Below are 22,410 nucleotides of genomic sequence, written 5' to 3' on the forward strand. Positions count from 1 at the left end.
TATGATTACTGTATATTTTCACACGAAATGCGATGGTGTAATACTCACTTTGGTCTATTGTTTTTTATTTTTATTTTATTTTTGTAGAGTCTGATGAAGGCCGAATAGGCCGAAAACGTTTATACTTTCAGTTTTTCACCGAGCATTATAGAAATCTTTGAAAATAAACAAGCATTCAAACGAAAGATTTATTGTTTCATGGTGGGATCTTTTACAATAAAACATAGCAGTAAAGTACATGTAGGGGTAATGGATAGATTGTCCAGAATTAATTTTTTTTTTTTAAACTGAAATATCCATTGAATTACTCATCTTATATCTTGTACAATAAACCTCCCCTATATATTTCACTTTAAATGGATCCTATCATTAAAACTCAATTTTTTCTGCCTACCACGTCGGAATAGTCTTAAGAAAGGCTATTCTTCTCCTACCGTTAGAGGTCTTCTCTGCGCCGCTGTTCAGTATATAATCCGGTTTTCATCAGTATGCAAATGAGTTCTCTCACAACACTGGGGGCGGTCCCCAGCGCTCAAACAGCACTGGAGGTGTCCTCAATGCTGCGAGAGAACTCTCCAGCGCCACCTCCACCTTCTTCAGGAACGAGTCTTCGTCACGTCTTCTTCCGGCGGTGGCTTCAAACTTCTAGGCCTTGGGCAAAGCAGACTGTACATGCCCGCCGGCCACAAGAAAATGGCCGCTTACACATTATTGTAAGAGGCCATTTTTTGTGGCCGGCAGGTATGCACAGTCAGCAGCCCGAGGCCTAGAAGTTTGAAGTCACCGCCGGAAGAAGACCCGTTCCTGAAGAAGATGGAGGTGGCACTGGAGAGTTCTCTCGCAGCATTGGGAACGCCCCCCAGTGCTGCGAGAGAACTCATTTGCATACCGACGAAAACCGGGATTTGTACTGAACGGCGGTGCAGAGAAGACATCTAAAGGTAGGAGAAGAATAGCCTTTCTTAAGGCTATTCCTATGTGGTAGGCAGAAAAAAATTGAGTTTTAATGATGGGATCCCTTTAAAGGGATTTTTTGTGATCACGTCCATTGATCATATAGTCATATTGGAGCCTCGTCCCATTCAAATGAACGGGACTGAGATGCAAGCACAGCCATTGTACTGTGTAAGTAGTGAAGGGGCGACAGAAATCAGTATTATAGCCATGGAAAACCTGAAAAGTGAGCTGGGTTTGCGCCTCTGTTCTGCCGATTAAGCTGTCAGCAGCGCTCCTAAAATGGATAAGTTGCACACATACGGCCTCTCTTGCAGTTTCTTTTTAGGGCCAGTTTTTGGATGATCGATGTGCTGTTATTAAAAACATGCAGGATCTGAAAACAGAATTTATCTTAACCAAAGCAGCAGCTAGAAAATGGAAATGTACTTCTCGTTCAGAATTGCTGACTGATTATATGGGGGGGGGGGGGGGGGGGTTACATTTTACACAGGCTAATATTTTACCTGCGGAAAGGAGTAATGAAAATCAATGTTTCAGCGCGCCGTGCGACGACGCTACACGACTGATTAAAAGGAGTCCTCAATACTGACATAGAAGTGCGGGCAGAAGGAGGCCCTGGAGCGGCCATGAAGATTTCTTGCCTCCAAGTTATTTAGAATAGTAATTAAGAGCCAGAAGATGGAGACAAAATCAGTTCGCTCCTTGAGCCGGTCCAGTGGTAGGTTGCCGTATGCCTAGGCCAGCATTTCTATGCTGAGTAAGCTGGATACATGAGCTTCAGATAAAGGAATTTTTCATCAACTTCTTTTAGATCTGAGTAACGTTATGACGTTACATCCCAAGCGGTAGGATGTAAGCGGATGTAGGACTCTACGATTGGCAGGGTGTGAAATTAATAGGTTTGTCTACGGAGGGGCCCGGGGCGGGTGTAACATTTAACAAAAAAAATAGAATAAACTAAACTATTATATAAACATACATATATATATACACACACACACGTCCCCGGCACTCCACTGTCCTGCACTGCAGTCTATGTAATTGAGCGCCATAACTCAGTTCCCAGAAGCCTCGTGTCCTACACTATTGGATGGGGACTGTGCAAGGCTTCTGGGGTCCAGGGTGCAGCGCCCGACCAAACGGACTTTGGTGACAGACAATGCGGTGCTGGGTCAGGTATCTGCCTCAGACTCCTCCATAGTTTGTCTAATTCCTGGACAACCCCTTTAAACAACCGTGTCGTTTGTGCAGTGTGAAGGAACAGTCCATGATGTAAATCGTAGTCATTATCGTCCCTAGGATAGGCCATCAATTTTAGATTTCTGAGTGTCTAACACTTGGACTCCAGCAGATCCCCATATTGCTAACATGTTGGTAGACAAGCTGTCACTCAGCGCACAAATTGTAGCGGTGCTTTAGGTATTGCAGAGCTGCCCCACTGAAGTCTATGTATTAATGGCTGGGATGTGCAGCGGTGCTAGGCATCGTGCTCTCTCAAATATAATATGGATGGCCCATCGTTGTGTTGATCAGTGGGTCTGACAACTGACCAAGCTGAATGTAGGAGAGTCGCTTAGTGGACAGACTAGCTCACACTCCCATTGAGTGCGTTACTTCAGCTATTTCCGGCATTCCCATGTGAATGGGATCACTGTCCACCAAGTGACACAACAAACTCGGGTAATTGTCCTCTACCTGATGGATAAAGGAGAAACACTTTCCAGCAATATAGAAAATAAATATAAAAAAGTCAAATATCGTGATCAGATCATTGTCTTTAGGATAAAGAAGACAAAAGAGAAGACAAAGCACAAACCTTGTTCAGCTCCCTTCTGATCTTGTCTGGAGTAAATTGATCAACATAGCTGCGGAAGTGATATGCATCGATGGCAACAATTTCTGTAGTGCGTCTTTGCCAGTTGTCCCTGTGTAAAAGAAAGAGGCGTTCAGTATGGACTGTACACAAGTGCAAATGACAGGTCTGTAGGCATCAAGATCCACAATGCATTAATACTATATGTACTGGGCGTTACAGCAATTGTATAGCATAAGCAATAAGAGCGATTTTATTACAAGTTACTATGACATCCCACATGGGTTCATGTTCAATACCAGTCTCTGATGAATTGGAATTGAGAAGATGGTTTCTGTAACGTAATGACCTGCAGCTTAGGTCGGTCTGCACTGTATCGCTGCTATAACATGGGTGGCCAAGCCATAATACTCAAATGTGGATTACCAGTAGATGCTCTGTTGGTGTGAAATGAATGGTAAGGGCGGGTTCACATCTGTGCCCGGTCTCCGCTTTCAGGTTTCCATCTTCTGCCCGAGAAACTGGACAGGAGACGGAAAGCGGCAGTCAACTTTTCAAACCCATTCATTTGAATGGGTTTGCAAAGTGTCCGCCCGTGAGCGTCTTCTGGTCTCCACGGTGAAACCAATTTTTTTTTTTACCAGACTCAAAGTCGAACATGCAGGACTTTGTGTCCAGTTTAAAAAAAAAAAAAAAAAAAAAAAAAAAGGTTTTGCCGTGGAGAGCAGAAAACGCTGACGGGTGGACACTGACTGCCAGGTGTCCGTCTCCTGGCGGCAGAAGACGGAGACCCACAAAACGGATATCAGGCACAGGTTTGAACCCACCCTTATGTGGGTACAGAGGCCTGGCCACAAATGTATGTTACCAATCCTTAGTTTACAGGCAGGTGAAAACTACATGAACCAGCCACACACATTGAATAAGGCGATTAAAGAGGTTGTCCTACTAGATCAATTTATTACTTAGGATACATGGTAAGTGCATGACCAATGGAGGTCCCTCTAATCATGAGAGTGAAGATTCGATATCCCCCATTTCTAGGGGTGATACACAAAGTATTAAAGGGATCCTATCATTAAAACTCATTTTTTTCTGCCTAACACGTAGGAATAGCCTTAAGAACGGATATTCTTCTCCTACCTTTAGATGTCTTCTCTGTGCCGCCATTTGGTATATAATCCGGGTTTTCGTCGGTATGCAAATGCGTTCTCTCACAGCACTGGGGGCGGTCCCCAGCGCTCAAACAGCACTGGGGTGTCCCCAATGCTGCAGGAGAAAACTTCAGTGCCGCCTCCATCTTCTTCAGGAACGGGGTCTTCTTCTGAGGGTTGGCTTCAAACTTCTAGGCCTCGGGCAAAGCTGACTGCGCATGCCCGCCGGCCACAAGAAAATGGCCCCTTACACAGTATTGTAAGTGGCCATTCTCTTGTGGCCAGCAGGCATGCACAGTCGGCTGCCCGAGGCCTAGAAGTTTGAAGCCACTGCCGGAAGAAGACTCGAAGAGGGCCCGTTCCAGACAAAGATGGAGGCGGCGCTGGAGAGTTCTCTGGCAGAATTAGGGACGCCATCAGTACTGTGAGAGAACTCATTTTCATAACAATGAAAACCGTGAATATCTACCGAACGGCGGCACGGAGAAGACATCTAAAGGTAGGAGAATAGCCTTTCTTAAAGCTATTCCGACATCGTAGGCAGAAAAAAATTAGTTTTAAGGATAGGATCCCTTTAAAGGGATTACAAGTGTAGGGATCCATTTACTTAAAAGGACTTGAGACATTCACAGAGAGGTTTATCATAATGACTGCAGGACATCAGATCAGATACCATGGATAGACTGGAATTATCATGGAGATTTTAAAAACATACCGTGGAGCTTCATCTTCATGAGGACGGTGCCATTTGTAAGTTTCAGCATAACCTTTATACTCACTATACTGCTCAGCACCTATATGTAAAAAAATAAAAAAGTGATATAACAAAACCCCCCAAAAAGTGTAATTTATACATAACTAGCTGGTACCTGCGACTTCGTCTGCGGTGATTGTAGCAGTGGGTATATACAGGCGCGGGTAAGGTTTTCGTACTGTGTATAAGGTATGGGATATGAGATGTAACTTTGTATCTTGTTTTTGCTGTAATTCAGAGAATACGTGAGACTTTTGTGTTGAAGTTAATTTGTATTTGAGCTGCTATACGGTGTTGTGAGAAACTGTACATAGTGACTTTGGGACAGAGGGATTTGAAGTTAATATACCTCGATATACGACATTGTATGATTTGTTATTTTCTGCCAGTAGTGTGTTGACATTTTTTTGTTTTTAAAAGTTGCCATATTCTGACAGCAGTCACTTTTTTTAATTTGTCTGTGTCGGGGGATGTCTTTTTTTGCGGGGCCGGGTGTAGTTTTTAGCTGTTGCATGTTCGGGAAATGCTATTGGTTTGATCACTTTTGATTGATATTTGTATGATAATGAAAATAGGGGAAAAACAGCGGTTTTGGACTTTTCAGTATGTTTGCCGCTACGGCGTTAAGTGTCCAGGCAAAATATTTGTATAGCTTTGTAGCGCGGGCGATTTCGGACACAGGGATACCTAACATGTATGTGTTTCACAGTATTTAACTACTTTTATATGTGTTCTAGGGAAAGGGGGGGGATTTGAATTTGTTAAACTTTTTATTTTTTATTTTTTTTGTTTTTGCATTTATTAGACCGCCTAGGGGTATTGATATGGGTGGGCGGTATCGCGGATTGTCAAAGCGGTGGGGGTCAGCAAACATGGCTGCTCCGGAGCGTTAAAGAGAGCCTCCTGGAGTATCGTTAAGGTGAGGGGCAAAGTGGTAAAGTATGTGTATATGTGATTGTGTGGGGTTAGGGGCTAAGCTGTAGAGGGCAATATGAATTTTGGGGCTTGCTATGGTCGAAAGTGTGTGAGATTGCAGAGATAGTGATGCGAGTTTGGGTTTTGTGGGGATCCTGGGAAAAACGTATGTGCGCTATTCTGACGAAAAGTAGCCTATTGCGCAATCGGGTGTATTCACTATGTTTGTGGAAACTTTCAGCCAAATCGGTCGAGCGGGTTTTGCGTGATTGAGGAACAAACATCCAAACACACAAACTTTGTTAATAGGATAACAAAAATAATCATAATAATATTATAAATGTGTTTGGATGTTTATTACTCGATCACGCACATAGATTAACACATAGGCTACTTTTTATCCCAGTAAATGACATGGCTTCATGACTGTTATGAAAGAATTTAGGTTCATACTACATTAAAGGACCTTTGATGATGTCATGACAGGTCCTTTAGTCCTCTAGGATAGGATCATGCTATGGTGTGGGCAGAACTATATAGGATTGAACAGGACAGTGTGGAAGTTGCTGAGAATGGAGTCTAATGGAAGGTGAGGAGAGAAAAGTACATGTGTGAGCAAGAGGGGGATATGGGGGTGAAAGAGGGGAGAATGGGGTGCAGTCTGTGTGTGGGCAAGAGGGGTATATGGGGTGTAGATTTTGTGTGAGTATGAGCGGGGAATGTGGGGTTCAGGCTCTAATGCGAGGTGAGAACTATGCCAAATCTGTTCAGCCGTTTATAGCACAGAAGCTGCTCAGACACTGACATAAGAAAACCCCTTTCATCCAAATTGCCAGATGTAACAGAGCTTATGCAGAGATGTAGCACAGCTGGGCATGCTGTGCATATGCAGAGATGTAGCAGAGCCGAAACGCCGGAGCAGGTGAACCATCGACAGCAGCAATTTGCTAAATATAAGCGGATCATCGACACCAACAACACGCAGACGAAATCGCGGGCAGAGGCTAGTAACACATATGTTCTTAACTACAATACATCAATAAAACAAAAAAAAATAAAACAAACAAAAAAATAAATAAAATTATATATATATATATATATATATATATACACATATATATATATATATATATATATATATATACACACACATATATATATATATATATACACATACACACACACACACACACACACACACATATACACGTTACCACATTAAAAGTAAAACACAAGAATTCAAAATTAAATGGCTTCCCTTTGGCCAAGTAACCCAAAATTACTGCGAATGAAAGCATAAGTACATTACTGATAAGGCGCACAGATATGGTATGGCCATGTGCGTGCTTTAACACTACAGTTGGAGGTACCAGTCACTAACTCAATAAATGGCATAAATGTATATCAAACAAGATAATATGTTTTGGAGATAAAGCAGGACCCTTACTCAGTCCTCCAAGAGCTAGGTACCGTTAAGAGACTGACATTAGCAATAACCATTACTAAGATGATGCTAAGCAGACGCTGTAAAAAAAATTCACAGTAAATTTAATTTCTTTCCAATTTCTCAAGCTCTTGTACAAATTAAAGCTGCATAGTTACATCCATTAGACTTGAGTCACGAAGCCTCCGTCGCAAGGAATGTAATTTATCGGGAAGAGAACGTGTGGCAGGAGGGGAGGACTGGCCGGAGAGCAGAGATGGAAAGCAGCCAGCCACATAACAGCGATGATGAAATGGCCATTTCCATTAATAGGATGGAACATTGTATCACTGTAATTCATTAACAGACACTCTAATAAACTAAAGTGGATTGGGGAAAAGGACTCGAAGTACAAAAATCCAGGCAAAATGTAACTGAGGCAGCAATGTCACCTATGACGAGAGGATGCTGAAGGCAAGCGATTCTCGGAAGCAGACGCTAACAATGGTGGAAGCAAGCGTTGATACCGGCCTCAAAATGCGTCCGTCATCCTAATGGATTTCTCTGACACGGGGCCATAACCACTCATATTTCTTTCCGAAAGGAATTCAATAAACCCACCTGTTATAATAAGGCACTCATTGGGATCCAATTCCTCTGTAAAGAGGCGCGACGCTATCAGTTCAGGATTGATGATGAATCGGATCTCCTCCTGGACAAGACCTGAGCTAGTCACGCCACCCCCAACAAAGCGATTGGCAAAGTCCACCTGTCCATAAGGCAAGAAAATAGGACACAATGGTGATTATTAAAACTGGGGTAGAGGGAATGATGAACTTTCCCCATTGTCTATCACTTGAATGTGCCTGCAAATGCCATGATTTCCTATCAAACTATAGTCCTGTATTTGAATTCATTCCGGATAAGGACGCCTTACAGCAATGTTCACATTCTGCAGCAAACATTTCAAACTAACCGCATCATTGCGAAAAATCGCTTTGCCCTACATGTCACTGTGACCGTGGTTTCGCCTGGACATCACACTATCGAGGCGGTAAGGTTGGCTCTTCTAGAAACAATACATCTTGAATGAGAGATACCAACTGGGTTAATACTAGAGCCGGTATAACCTCTACTAAATTCCGGAGGGAGCGTTCCAGCTAAACGTGTAAGACGGAACGATAAGCAAAGTGAATGAAGAGGAAGAGAAAGCTGTTTATCTGGCCGACAGCGGAGCCTTTAAATTTCATATCACATATCTATGCCCGGATAAACACAGTTTGGCAAGACAGATCCATCAATCTCACATCAGCAGCCAAACCTATTGACCTTTAGCTGTCCATGGCATCTAATTCCATGTCATTTATCAGCAAAGGATCGCTGGCCTACAACACGCGGTGGGAAAACAGGTCCTAGGGACCATTCTGCTTCTGTCAAAACACTCCGGATGGGAATGTATTATTCGCTGCTGAAATCATTTAGTAATGCCATAGACAGAAGCCGCTTCCAATGCAAAGCTCGCGCCCAGCTCCGATACCGGAGAGGTTGTGGGCACAGATACAAGACAAAATAATTTATTCCTTCCTTACAAGAGCAGGCCAGAACGTATTCATTTCCAGTTGCTTACAGATAGTCATTATTCATTTTCGGTCCCTGTCCCCAGTTGGGCTTACAATCTAAATTTCCCCACCACAATTTATATACGAAACCATATTTTTATTGTGCGAGAGGAAACCAGTGCCCAGAGACAACCCATACCAACACAAGGAGAACATACAGACTCCGTGTTCCCCTGTTCTCCATTGGAAAGGCAACAGAATAACAACATTACCTTTCAACCAAAGCAAGAATGGTAATGGGCTGAGACATAGGTGCTGTTTGATGCTGTAAAAGCACTAACATACCGGGTTTCCCCGAAAATAAGACAGTGTCTTATAGTAAACTGTTGTCCTAAATATAGGAAGTGTCTTATTTTCGGGGGATGTCTTATGACAATCGGCAGTCATGCCGACACTTCCTTAGTGGAGCGCCAACATGATTGCCGGTTGTAGGTAGCGTAGGGGAGGGGGAAAGGTATCCTACTTACCTTTCCCATCTTCGTAGCAGCACTGGTGGCAGCGGTGGGTGGGGCTTAGCAAGGTTTCCAGCGGTCGCGCCGGAGAGCCTCACTTCACTGGCATTGGAGCCGAATGGATGCTGTGCACTGTGCTCCTTGTGCACAGTAAAGTCGGCTGCTGCCTCTGGGATGAGGTGGGAGAGGCGACTCCCTGCAGCATATGCACAGCGGGCATCTCCCAGCTCATCCTACAGCAGCAGGGACAGATACAACAGCAGAAACAGCAGCCGGCTTTCCTGTGCACACGTAGCACATCGCCCAGTGTTCAGCCAGCTGCAACGATTTTTGATCATGTCTTATTTTTGGGGGGTGCCTTATATTAGGCAATTCAACAACAACAAAAAAACAAACCCATGCCTTACTTTCGGGGGAAACATGGTAGAACAATATCTGGTTTTCTGGATCTCCCCAAGGTAGAAAAAACCTTTGATCACTAGTCATTTTCCCACCCATACTATAGAGTAAATAATATTCACCAGTGGCTACAATGCCCTCCACATTTCACAGGCAACAACAAGAAGTGTTACATGGGATCTGTAAGCTTAATAAGCGGCCCTATAGGTCTGTAGTATTAGCTGTGCTGAGAGAATACACTGGACACTTAATTTAGGAGTGGATTTATGATGCCTGCACTGATCTATTTACATACATAGCAGCCTGTCCATCGTTATTCTAAGAGGTGGGCGAGTTATTGTCCCAAATCCACTTGCAAGGCAGATTTAAAAAGAACCTTTCACCACCTCAAGTTCTCACCATCTGTTAACAAGCGCAGCTCCACCAATTCCAGCACAGTTGGAATTTTCTCTCTAGCCTTCACTGTTCCCAAGCAATCAATGCTGTTAGTTTTGGTGCCTGAAGTGCTTTTCAGTCTTTGTACTGTCAGAAGGGGCGGTGTCGGGAAGGGGGTGTGATTCAGAGGTCCAATCAGAGGCAGCCAGTGTCAGAGCTCAGTCACACCCTTTGTCTGCTCCTGCCCGACACCGCCCTCCTGACAGTACAGAGACTGAAAAGCACTTCAGGAATCAAAACTTATAGCACTGATTTCTTGGGAACAGTGGGGGCTAGAGGGAAAAAAAAAGACAACTGTGCCAGTATCAGTAGAGCAGCAGCTAAATGATGTAAACAGTGGACTTGGAGGTGGTGAAAGGTCCTCTTTAATATGACTGTCTAAATTAAGACAACGTAAACTTAGACCAGACAGTTATAGGCTGCATCAGATATATCACAGTGCTGATGCTGGATGAGAAGTCTGGTACAGTTTTAGGCTGCCTAGTGTAACTTTACACCACCTATTTAGTAGCCTTAGGGCTACTTCACACAGGGCAAGAGTGGGTGGATTTTGATGCGGAATCCGCCCCCTAACAATAGAGGTCTATATAGACCGCCAGCGTTCTTTTTTCTGCTAGTGGTTTGTTCCCACTCACGGAAAAAAGAAGCGAGCTGCCCTTTCTTCAGGCGGATTCCGCGTCAGCACCCTCCAGACTAGGCCCATTCATTTGGGCCTAATCTGGAGCGGAAAGCCAGGACGGGATGCCAGTGCACTGCACCGGCATCCCGTCACGGCAGCCGAAACGGAATGTGTTCACGCAGAACCCCTGTGAGCTAGCCCTAAGTTTCCGACAAAGAGAAAAATAAATACAAATTAAAAAAATAAAAACAAACCCTCCGCCCTTCCCCTTCCACCAGACACACCACTATTTTGTGGACCATAGTTGCGAAACGTAAGCCTGAACCATTGCTATGCTATCATGAGATCCGGGGCAGTTCTTACCTGCAGCATTCCATGTCCATTCCCCTCGATTGTACCTTCACAAGTTATGTGCAGTTTTCTTAGCTTCTTACTTGAGCTAAATAAAATATGTGGAAAGGTTAGGTATTAGAGATGAGCGAATAGCACGCTCCCATAGGAATGAATGGCCGCTTAACTCCCTGTGCGCCGGCTGCGTCCATTCATTCCTATGGGAGCGTTCTATTCGAAACGGCAGTTTCGAATAGTACTCGCTCATCTCTATTAGGTATGAAAGAAGCCATATGAGCAGAGCTTCACCAAATATAACATAGTGCTATGCAGGTTCTTCTCCAGCTACTATATGTAAGGAATAGGAGGCAAGTCCTCCATAGTACAGATCTAATGGTTTACTGCAGCAATGTATGATCAACTATAGAGAGGAAACCTACTCACCTCTCCCAATCTGGAAACCGCTCAATGCACTGCCGTGTGAAAGTCACCAAACCTGTGGGCCCTGGGAAAAAAAAACGAGATTAACTCATCGCAAGACCACGAAGTGAAAAAAAAAAAAAAAAAAGAAAGAAAGAAAATGACAGATTGGACCAAACTCACGTTTCTCTGTAACTCTTCGAAAATAACAGAACAATGTTTTCAGCTTTTCTGCTTTCCTTGGGTTTTTTCCTTCAAATAATCTGAAATGCAAATTAAACCATTACTAGATTTCACAGATCTGTATTAAGGCGAGGTTCACCTCTGTAGTAGCATCTGCCGGATGAAGAAGTCCTGCAAGACGGACTGTTTGGTTTGGCGAGGTCACTAAAAAGCGTTCTTCCAAAGTCCCAAAAGACAGGACGCTCTGGTGCTAGTGTGAACCAAGTCCTGAAAAACGTCTTGACCCATTAACACGCTTTAAAACCTTCCGTATAACATATATTTCACGTATTCTTAAAAAATGGTTATATAAAGCAGCCCCCTGTAATAGACAAGCCCCCGTGAGCTTTGTGTGTGCCGCATGCTAACACAATGCAGGCCTTTCAGGTTGTGCAGGGCCGGAAGAACAAGGATTTCTATGGAGTATTGTATGCGGCCTGGAGAACAATGTGGGGCAGCCCTGGCCAATAACATAGAGCGTCCAGCTCTTCTTAATGGTCTGCTACATGCTAGAAGTCCTGCCATTAAGAAATGGTCGCCCCAGGGACCTAGAGCAGAACAAAGGACACAGCGAGCGCCAATACGGGACAGAAAACTCACTTCACTGACTTTCAATAAAGTCAGAGGCCTGAGGGCTACTTTATATACTATATACACTTCAATCAGACGCTTCGTTTTTAGTATAAAACACAAAATTAGATTGACGTCATTGCCGCGCATTTCACACAAAAATATAAAGGAGGAAGTGTTTCTTATACTGTGGTGGCTCTTTAGCAGGATCACCCAGCTTTCCCAGGCATCAGAATGACTTCATGTCAGCTTTTTTTTTTTTCTTTAAATGGATTCTAATCATTAAAACTCAATTGTTTCTCCCTAACACGTAGGAATAGCCTTAAGAAAGGCTATTCTTCTCTTACCTTTAGATGTCTTCTCCGCACCGCCGTTTGGGATATAATCCAGTTTTTGTTGGAAATGAGCTCTCTCGCAGCACTGGGGGCGGTCCCCAGTGCTCAAACAGCACTGGGGGTGTCCCCAATGCTGCGAGAGAACACTCCAGCGCCGCCTTCAACTTCTTCAGGAACGGGTCTTCTACGCACCTTCTTCTGGCGGTGGCTTCAAACTTCTAGGCCTCAAGCAGCCGACTGCGCATGCCTGCCGGCCACAAGAAAATGGCTGCTTACAATACTGTGTAAGCAACCGTTTTCTTGTGGCCGGTGGGCATGAGCAGTCGGCTTTGTCCTAGGCCCGAGGCCTAGAAGATTGAAGCCACTGACGGAAGACGACGCGTGAAGAGGCCGCTCCTGAAGAATGTGCAGGCGGCGCTGGAGAGTTCTCTCGCAGTGTTGGGGACGCCCCCAGTGCTATTTGAGCGCTGGGGACCGCCCCTAGTGCTGCAAGAGAACTCATTTGCATACCGACAAAAACCGGATTGTATACCGAATGGCGATGTGGAGAAGACATATAAAGGTAGGAGAAGAATAGCCTTTCTTAAGGCTATTCCTACGTGGTAGGCAGAAAAAACTGAGTTTTAATGACAGAATCCCTTTAAAAGCACAAGTGTATAAGATTTGTTGAAATCTCATCCAAATACTGCTACCTAAAAATCCATACGGAAAATTCAGTGTATACTTGTTGGATTTATTAGATTCTGTCAACAGAATGCAACATATCAACCCAACTGTGCAGATACATAGTTTATGGTCACCTGATTGAAACCGCGTCTTCTTGTGAATTGCCGCCTCCGATATCGCCTGTTTTTAAGACTATGCTAATAAGCTCTTTGCGGCAACGAGAGCCCACCAAATTTTAAGACACGTGAGAACAAAAATCAGAAAACAACTTGTCTTTATTAAAGAATATTAGCAATAGAATCTATTTTATAATCTTACACAAGCCTATTGAGCCAGGAAATTAAATAAAATCCTGAACCAAGAGGCGCGGGCCCAAAAATGTACACAGCCCACATGTAAAGACCCCACAATTCTATAAAAAAAGGTATGGGCAAAAATGTACAATAGTAAACTAAAAATGTCCAAATACCATATATGTTAGATACAGATCAGCCACAAAAGGAATCGCAGCCCCAAAATGTGTTTTGCAAGGGATTTGGGCAGCAACTGATTCACAAAAGGAAAACCTGGTTTGATTCGTGTGACCCTCACCCATCTATCTTTGGGGCTGGGTTAATGGGATGGGTTCTAGTCAGTCTTTATCTAGGACTGACTGCAGAAAATGCCAGCCTTGGAAGGATGCCCGACAGGTTACATTAGAAACAGGAGCTTAGTAGCCACAAGAAGCAGAGCCCTGTCAGTCCGTTGCTCTCCTCCTACCCTATCAGTGGTGCTGAATAAGCAATAGGGAAGAAGACAGAACTAAGCAGCTCAGGAAATATTCAGGCTGGCATTTATCTTAGTGCTACAGCGCTGGAGATTGATAACCAAAAATAACCTAATTTCCCATTGCACGGTACAAGACGAATGTGCAGACTGTTGTAGCCTGTACGACCATTACATTTGAGAGACGAGCCAAACGCAGCCTGCAAAGTCTATTAACAATTAGGTCATTGCTGTAGTGCGCGACGGCCATCGTTTATCTCCATCTACTACATAACAATGATTGGACCTCATTACACCAATTTCAGGCCATCAGTGGGGAATGTGTTTTTTCTCCTGGCTAATTGGGATCAATGTCCCTATCTGACTACTGGCAAGAGCGATCTATATACTAGACAAGCAAGAAGCCCCTCTTGCTTGTATAGTATATGGGGGGTGGGAGACACTAAAGAATATTCCACCAGAATTAGGAAATACCGTATATACTCGAGTACAAGCCGGCCCGAATATAAGCCGAGGCCCCTAATTTTACCACAAAAACTGGGAAAACTTATTGACTCGAGTATAAGCCTGGAGGGGGGGGGGGGGGGGGGGAGGAATGCAGCAGCTACTGGAAAATTTCAAAAATTAAAATTGTTGGAGTTTTTGAGTGCAGTATTTGCTGGGGAAGGGGAGGGGGTGTTTTGGTTGTCTGTCTGCCCCTTCCCTGAGCCTGAGGACTGTTTTTTTTTTCCCCCACTTGGAATTCAGCCTGGCTGAATAGGGTATCTGCAGTGCTCCTATTAACCCCTTCCCGACGGAACACGAGCACTGCAGATCCCCTATATTCAGTAGACCGGGCACTTTCAGATACAGGGATACCTAATGTGTATGTGTTTCATGGTAATTTTCTACTTTTATGTGTATTCTAGGGAAAGGAGGGATTTACAACTTTATTTTATTTTTTTAAAGCTTTTTTTTTTTTTTTTTTCACTATTTTATTGGAAATTCTATACATTACTATTGCCGCTGGTCATAGACCCCCCCCCCCCCCCTCAACCCCTCAAAAAAAAAAAAAAAAATATTATTTTTTGCTTGACTTGAGTAAAATCTGGAACTTTGCATTAAACACATGAAAAAAAAAAAATAATCTGATATGTATTTGTATTTGGCAAAAGCTTAGATGACTAAACAGTCTATGGCCACCCGAATGGCTGACCAGGTGGTCTCCCTTGGCTCTAACGTCCTTCTCGCTGGGCTACTCCAACACACTGTATTTACTGTACAGGTAAACTTGGTGTGCATGGCAATCCACTTATATATTAGCTTATCACAAATGAATTGCACAGGAAAATATAAGAAATATAAGTAATTTGTATTACTAAAGAAGAACGCTTTGCTCTCAGGGCGATTTCCTTCTAAAACAAGAAAAATGGCCGCTTACACAGTAAGTAGGCGGACATTTTCTTGTGGCCCGTGGGCATGTACAGTCGGCTCTGCCCGAGGCCTAGAAGTTTGACCCCCAGTGCCGGAAGAAGACATGCAGAGAGGCCGTTCCTGAAGAAGATGGAGGCGGCGCTTGAGATTTCTCTCGCAGCATTGGGGACGCCCCCAGTGCTGCAAGAGAATTCATTTGCATACCGATGAAAACCGGGATTTCAATCGAACGGCGGCGCGGAGAAGACATCTAAAGGTAGGAGAAGAATAGCCTTTCTTAAAGAGGACCTTTCATGGTTTGGGCACAGGCAGTTCTACACTCACCGGCCACTTTATTAGGTACACCTGTCCAACTGCTCGTTAACACTTAATTTCTAATCAGCCAATCACATGGCGGCCACTCAGTGCATTAAGGCATGTAGACATGGTCAAGACAATCTCCTGCAGTTCAAACCGAGCATCAGTATGGGGAAGAAAGGCGATTTGAGTGCCTTTGAACGTGGCATGGTTGTTGGTGCCAGAAGGGCTGGTCTGAGTATTTCAGAAACTGCTGATCTACTGGGATTTTCACGCACAACCATCTCTAGGGTTTACAGAGAATGGTCCGAAAAAGAAAAAACATCCAGTGAGCGGCAGTTCTGTGGGCGGAAATGCGTTGTTGATGCCAGAGGTCAGAGGAGAATGGCCAGACTGGTTCGAGCTGATAGAAAGGCAACAGTGACTCAAATAGCCACCCGTTACAACCAAGGTAGCCAGAAGAGCATCTCTGAACGCACAGTACGTCGAACTTTGAGGCAGATGGGCTACAGCAGCAGAAGACCACACCGGGTGCCACTCCTTTCAGCTAAGAATAGGAAACTGAGGCTACAATTTGCACAAGCTCATCGAAATTGGACAATTGAAGATTGGAAAAACGTTGCCTGGTCTGATGAGTCTCGATTTCTGCTGCGACATTCGGATGGTAGGGTCAGAAATTGGCGTCAACAACATGAAAGCATGGATCCATCCTGCCTTGTATCAACGGTTCAGGCTGGTGGTGGTGGTGTCATGGTGTGGGGAATATTTTCTTGGCACTCTTTGGGCCCCTTGGTACCAATTGAGCATCGTTGCAACGCCAAAACCTACCTGAGTATTGTTGCTGACCATGTCCATCCCTTTATGACCACAATGTACCCAACATCTGATGGCTACTTTCAGCAGGATAATGCGCCATGTCATAAAGCTGGAATCATCTCAGACTGGTTTCTTGAACATGACAATGAGTTCACTGTACTCCAATGGCCTCCACAGTCACCAGATCTCAATCCAATAGAGCATCTTTGGGATGTGGTGGAACGGGAGATTCGCATCATGGATGTGCAGCCGACAAATCTGCGGCAACTGTGTGATGCCATCATGTCAATATGGACCAAAATCTCTGAGGAATGCTTCTAGCACCTTGTTGAATCTATGCCACGAAGAATTGAGGCAGTTCTGAAGGCAAAAGGGGGTCCAACCCGTTACTAGCATGGTGTACCTAATAAAGTGGCCGGTGAGTGTATATACTGAATTCAGCGTACTATCGGCTTTCCCAATCTGTGCCCCGGGTAAAGAGCTATCGGTCCCGGTACCGTAGCTCTTTACAGTCAGAAGGGCGTTCCTGACAGTCTGTCAGGTACGTCCTTCTCCACAGCAGCGCCTATAGCGCTGTACTGTGTGAGCGGGGAGGAACGCCCCCTCCACTCCTGATAATACTCGTCTATGAATGAGCACTGTGAGCAGAGGGAGGGGGCGTTCCTCCCCTCTCATACTGTACAGCGCTATAGGCGCTGCTGTGGAGAAGGACGTACCTGACAGACTGTCAGGAACGCCCTTCTGACTGTAAAGCGATACAGTACCGGGACCAATAGCTCTTTACCCGGGGCACTGATCGGGAAAGCTCACTCAGCGCACTGTCAGCTTTCCAGCAGTTTATAGAACGGCCTGTGCCCAAACCGGTGAAAGGTCCTCTTTAAGGCTATTCCGATGTGCTAGGGAAAAAAAAAACCTGCATTTTAATGATAAGATCCCTTTAAGCTAGTATTTCTTCCCTATCTAAGGAAACAGAATCACAGTGTGCTGTGTGCAGAATGTCCAGTGTATTTCTAGAAGATTTAACCTCACACTTCTCTCCTTGCCTCCAGTTTGTATAGCTGACATGAAGAAACCTATCATAAGCAGGAGGCTGAAGCTGCATTATGTAGCGAGCAACAGGACTCTGGTGTGAATTAGGGGCAACAGTTCTATAACACAGACCTGTCACATCAGTTGAAACTGCATATGGAGCATTATGTAGGCAGATACATTTTTGCAAAACACCCCTAAAAGGGGCTATGGCTCCCCGGCTTTATGTCCGTTAGTTCAGAATGCGATATCTCCCCCCTCGTCACCCTTAGCCTTACAATACCCAGCACTTCCCATGTTAGACTATAGGCAGGAGAAGCATCTGTCCAGCTGGAATCCTAATTGAAAATATTCACAATTTCTTCATTTATGGGATGCTGCTGAATAAATGGAACCGCCAGGCGATGCTTCTTCCAAAATTAAGTCATTGACAAATTACTTGCAGGAAAGATTTTTCCTCCAGCAAGTCAGATCTCTTTTATATTTATTTCTCCCTTCTTGTAAGAGGTTCTGTCAAGCTGCCACATAAGCCCGCTACAATTAAACAGGGAGACAGATGCAGGCATCCCGACTGCCAGCCAAGGGAGCGACTGTTTATCTTCTGCCTTCCATCTTCCCGGGAAATCGATGTTAATCAAATCAGAGATCTTTTAATAGATATTTAGCCATGCAGAGTACAGGAGCGCAGACAGAACAAAAGGTCACAGATCCCCCAACATTGGAAGCCGTAACATTTAACTCAATATACAAAAGATGTCGAAACGAGACGATTAGGATTCTGGTAGTCGTATAAACCCTTAACTGGCAGAAGCTCAATATTGGGAGGGAAAACAGACGGTGAACGTGCTAGGCTACGGGAAGCAGAGCAGGGGCTCCTATCTAATGGGGCACTTAGAAGGAAGCAGACAAAGTGGATCATCCTTAAGCCACGGCCTTATGGTTACATGGGAGGGTAACAGGTTTGTAAAGATAGAACTTACTGAAACGTGGAAAAAAGAAATACAAGTTAGAAAATTATTAGGAGCATTCCCTAAATCTGTCATTACAAGCCAGCTACCTGGCACATGGGGAGTGAACCAAGAACTGAGATGGCTCGCTGCCCCCCTATAAACCTTTAACGGTCCCTTAGCCTCAACCTTTCCGGTCCCTTACTTTACTGCGATTAGCAAACTGAGGGATACACAATACAACACTGAGTGGGCAAAGCAGACAAAGAGCCCATAAGTTCCCTTACCAAAATCTGCATAAACCAAACCAATTATATACAGTGGGACAAAATCCAAGTATAGGTACATGTAATAAGTAAAGAAACTACTTCAACACCCCTCATCCTCAATCAGCTGTTCCACGGGACCCTAGTGACCAAGTGAGCGACACGGCTTCTTCTTTGGCCTGTTAAATCGGGTACATGGGTGACATTGCCCTTTTGGAACTCAGTCCTGTATACAATGTAATAATGATGAATAATAATATTGATGCCTTAAAGGGATTCTATCATTAAAACTCAATTTTTTTTGTCCCTAACACGTAGGAATAGCCTTAAGAAAAGCTATTCTTTTCCTACCTTTAGAAGTATTCTCCGCGCCGCCGTTCGGTATAAATCCCGGTTTTCATCGGTATGCAAATGAGTTCTCTCGTAGCACTGGGGGTGTCCCCAGCACTCAAACAGCACTGGGGGGTATCCCAAATTCTGCGAGATAATGCATTTGCATACTGACGAAAAACGGGATTTTTACCAAACCATGGCGCGGAGAAGACATCTAAAGGTAGGAGACGAATAGCCTTTCTTAAGGCTATCCTGACGTGTTAGGGAGAAAAAAAATTGAGTTTTAATTATAGTATCCCTTTAAGGATAGGTCATAAATAGAGATGAGCAAGTACTATTCGAAACAGCAGTTGCGAATAGCACGCACCCATAGGAATGAATGGACGCAGCCGGCACGCAGGGGGTTAAGCGGCAGGACGTCGGCCGGTTCCATTCATTGCTATGGGTGCGTGCTATTCGAAACTGCCGTCCAGTCATAAATATCTATAACTTGGAAAATTAGCATTTCTAAGTTGCAACTTAAAGGGTTTTGTGTCCTCAATGAAACTTCAATGGTTAGAATAGAATAGAATAGAAGAAGAAGAAGAATAGAAGCTATTTAGGGAAATTCATCTGCATTGTAGAGCTTTTGAAATTCTTTGTAGACCTTCCTATACTTCCCTCATTATTAACCGGACTCCTGGGAATTTACAGAGTTATTTTAAGGAATATTACCCTCCGCGGCACGAGCCACGCCTCCTATAAATCACTCTGACATTTTATTACGAGGTAAAGCATTGAAGCGGCTCCACTATGGTAGGTGTGGTGCGGTAAAATCTATAAGATGATTACACTCCTAATGTCCTATCCCTAATACTACACAATGACATTAATTCCTATTGCTGGTCTGAATGGATTGCTGGTATGGTATAACCCGTGCAGGATTCCAGCACTACTGCTTAGTCCTATACTATTACTGATGATAGAGCAAGGCCCAAGAGGGGATCCTTCACCTACATCAAACTGCGTCCAAGCCAGTCGTCCTCAAATACTTACCACACCTGCACCCACCTGAGAATGAGGGCCAACACGTACCTGCAGGGCCCTCCGCTGGCAACTGTAAGGCTGAGTTCACACAGTTTTTTGGTCAGGATTTTGAGGCCAAATTCGCCTCAAAATCCTGACCAAAAAGACGGCTCCCATTGAAATCAATGGGAGCCACTCAAGCCGGCTCCCGGAAAAAGAAGCAAGGTGCTCATTCTTCAGGCGGGATCACCTCGCGATTCGGCCTGAAGACACTCCTTCCTCCAGACTAGGCCCTTTCATTGAGCCTAATCCGGAGCGGAGTGCGTGACTGGATGCTGGTACACTGCACTGGCATCCAGGTGTGGCTACCCGTATTTTGGAGCGAAACCTGAGGCGCAGCCTCAAAATCCTCCTCCAAAAAACGCCTCACCATACAGTCCTATGTGACCTGTTTTTTTTGTTGTTTTTTTTCCACTAGCGGGGTGGAAAAATGGGAGGCAGAAAAACTGCAAGTGGTTTTTTGAGGCGTTTTCAGAGACGTTTTTTTGACAAAAAACAGGATTTTCGGCCTCCCACTGACTTGCATTGATTTTTTTCAGACAGAAAACGCTTTAAAAAAACACCTCAAAAAACGCATCAGGAATTTTCCTGAGCAGATTTTTCCTGACCAAAAGACTCTGTGTGAACTCAGCCTAACATCACCCTTTTTACACACCTGTATAAATCTGACGGCTTCTGGCCCTGTACTCAGTGAAAAACAAAATGGCTGATCAGCGGGGTTGCTGCAAATGTCATGACTAGTGTTGAGCAAATAGTATTCGTCAAACACCTCGCCGGCATAGGAATGAGTGTAATCGGCCAAACACCAAGGTGTTAGATTCATCAAATCTTCGAAGCGTTTAACCCCTTGGTGTTCGGCCGATTACACGCATTCCTATGCCGGCGAGGTATTCGACGAAAACTATTCACTCAACACTAGTCATGACATAATGATGGCCTAACCTAGAGGTAGATCATGAATATGAAGCCTTGGTGAAGCCACCGACTGCAGTTTTATGGGTAAACCTACAGTATTACCAGCAAAATCTTGTGACCCATTAACAAGTTAACTGAAAATCTTGCCCACCAGTGTGTACGGTGACTGAACTCCATGGCGTCCCTGTAATTTTATTTTAACAGTGTTAAAACCTCATGACTGGGTGTGCTGGATAACTGACCCCACTGATCTTACACAGATATCCATATTATCATACTGGAAACCCCCTTTATCACAAAACGATAGTAGTAGTGATGAGCGAGTAGTATTCGATCGAATACCTCGCCGGCATAGGAATGCGTGTAATCGGCCGAACACCATTCGATGTGTTTAACCCCTTGGTGTTCGGCCGCTTACACGCATTCCTATGCCGGCGAGATATTCAATCAAATACTACTCGCTCTTCACTAGATATTAGGAAATTCATTAATACACGGCGCGGTTGAGAAGAATGGCTCTACCTGTTGAAGTTGATTTCCGGGTAAGTGGAGTACTCGGACTTTCTGGCGTTCCTGCGTGGGAAGGTGCAGAAGAAAGCGTTGGCTAACAGACAAGATATCTGTTCCTGGGACATGGTGATGGAATGGGTCTTTCTTTTCTTCAGCAATGGGATGGGCTGCGTGAAAAAAGAAGAAGGTCAGCGATCAATCATTTCACCATTTGGAGAGCCACGAGCGAGGGATTGGAAGGACCAAATTAAAGAAGACGAATGAAATATTTTAAGAGGGTCCTTAAATCAACCGCCCCATATAACCAGAGTCATTTATCCTCGCTGATCGCTTACGGGGGATGGGTTTGACACTCTGCAGATATCCGATCAATAACAATAATAGACGGACCTTGGAATTATAGATCACATTGGAAAATCCAGAGCCGAGCTGGAATCCTCAAATCACATCAGAAGACAAGACTGTTCCTTACTCTACCCCTCTAAGACAATGCAGATAATTTTCTTAGATTAAATTACACTTTATAAATGACATATTTACTGCATATTGATAGCAACTGAAGTGGTCGCCCCCCCCTGGATGTACAATGCCGCTCCAATGACACCTAATGGACCTGCCCATTTATCGCCATAGATAAGGCCATATACACCAATGGCCTCACGTACAGTGGACTCCATCTGCTTAGAGCTGTAGGCCTCACCTGATCGTCTACCATGGCCTTCGGTCTACATACACAGTATATACAATGGCAGCTCCTGTACACAATATTAAACACTCCACTACGATATTGAGCGTGAACATCTACAAAGGACATGGTGAGATGGCGGAGTCAACACTTCTATAACTAAATGTTGGTGTAGACAAATACAACATATTGGGATTAAAGATTTTGTTTCAGGTTTTCACCATCTCCGGTGTGCCGAGATAGACGTTAAGACATTGTTACTGTACGTGTAATCCCATTAAACACC

The 22,410-nt window shown here is 44.3% G+C and overlaps 1 protein-coding gene across 1 annotated transcript in view; it reads right to left on the bottom strand.

Moving 5' to 3' along the window:
- Positions 1–22,410, bottom strand: part of PARG (poly(ADP-ribose) glycohydrolase) — a 67,995-nt gene that overhangs the window by 12,756 nt on the left and 32,829 nt on the right. The window contains exons 9-15 of the mRNA XM_075257839.1: positions 21,452–21,606; positions 11,474–11,553; positions 11,315–11,375; positions 10,904–10,979; positions 7,638–7,785; positions 4,640–4,718; positions 2,774–2,882 (exon numbers count right to left, since the gene is read on the bottom strand). Coding sequence (XP_075113940.1) covers positions 2,774–2,882; positions 4,640–4,718; positions 7,638–7,785; positions 10,904–10,979; positions 11,315–11,375; positions 11,474–11,553; positions 21,452–21,606 — 708 coding nt within the window. The remainder of the gene's footprint in view (positions 1–2,773; positions 2,883–4,639; positions 4,719–7,637; positions 7,786–10,903; positions 10,980–11,314; positions 11,376–11,473; positions 11,554–21,451; positions 21,607–22,410) is intronic.

Source organism: Leptodactylus fuscus, chromosome 10 (assembly GCF_031893055.1).
Source record: "Leptodactylus fuscus isolate aLepFus1 chromosome 10, aLepFus1.hap2, whole genome shotgun sequence".
NCBI classification, from domain to species: domain Eukaryota; kingdom Metazoa; phylum Chordata; class Amphibia; order Anura; family Leptodactylidae; genus Leptodactylus; species Leptodactylus fuscus.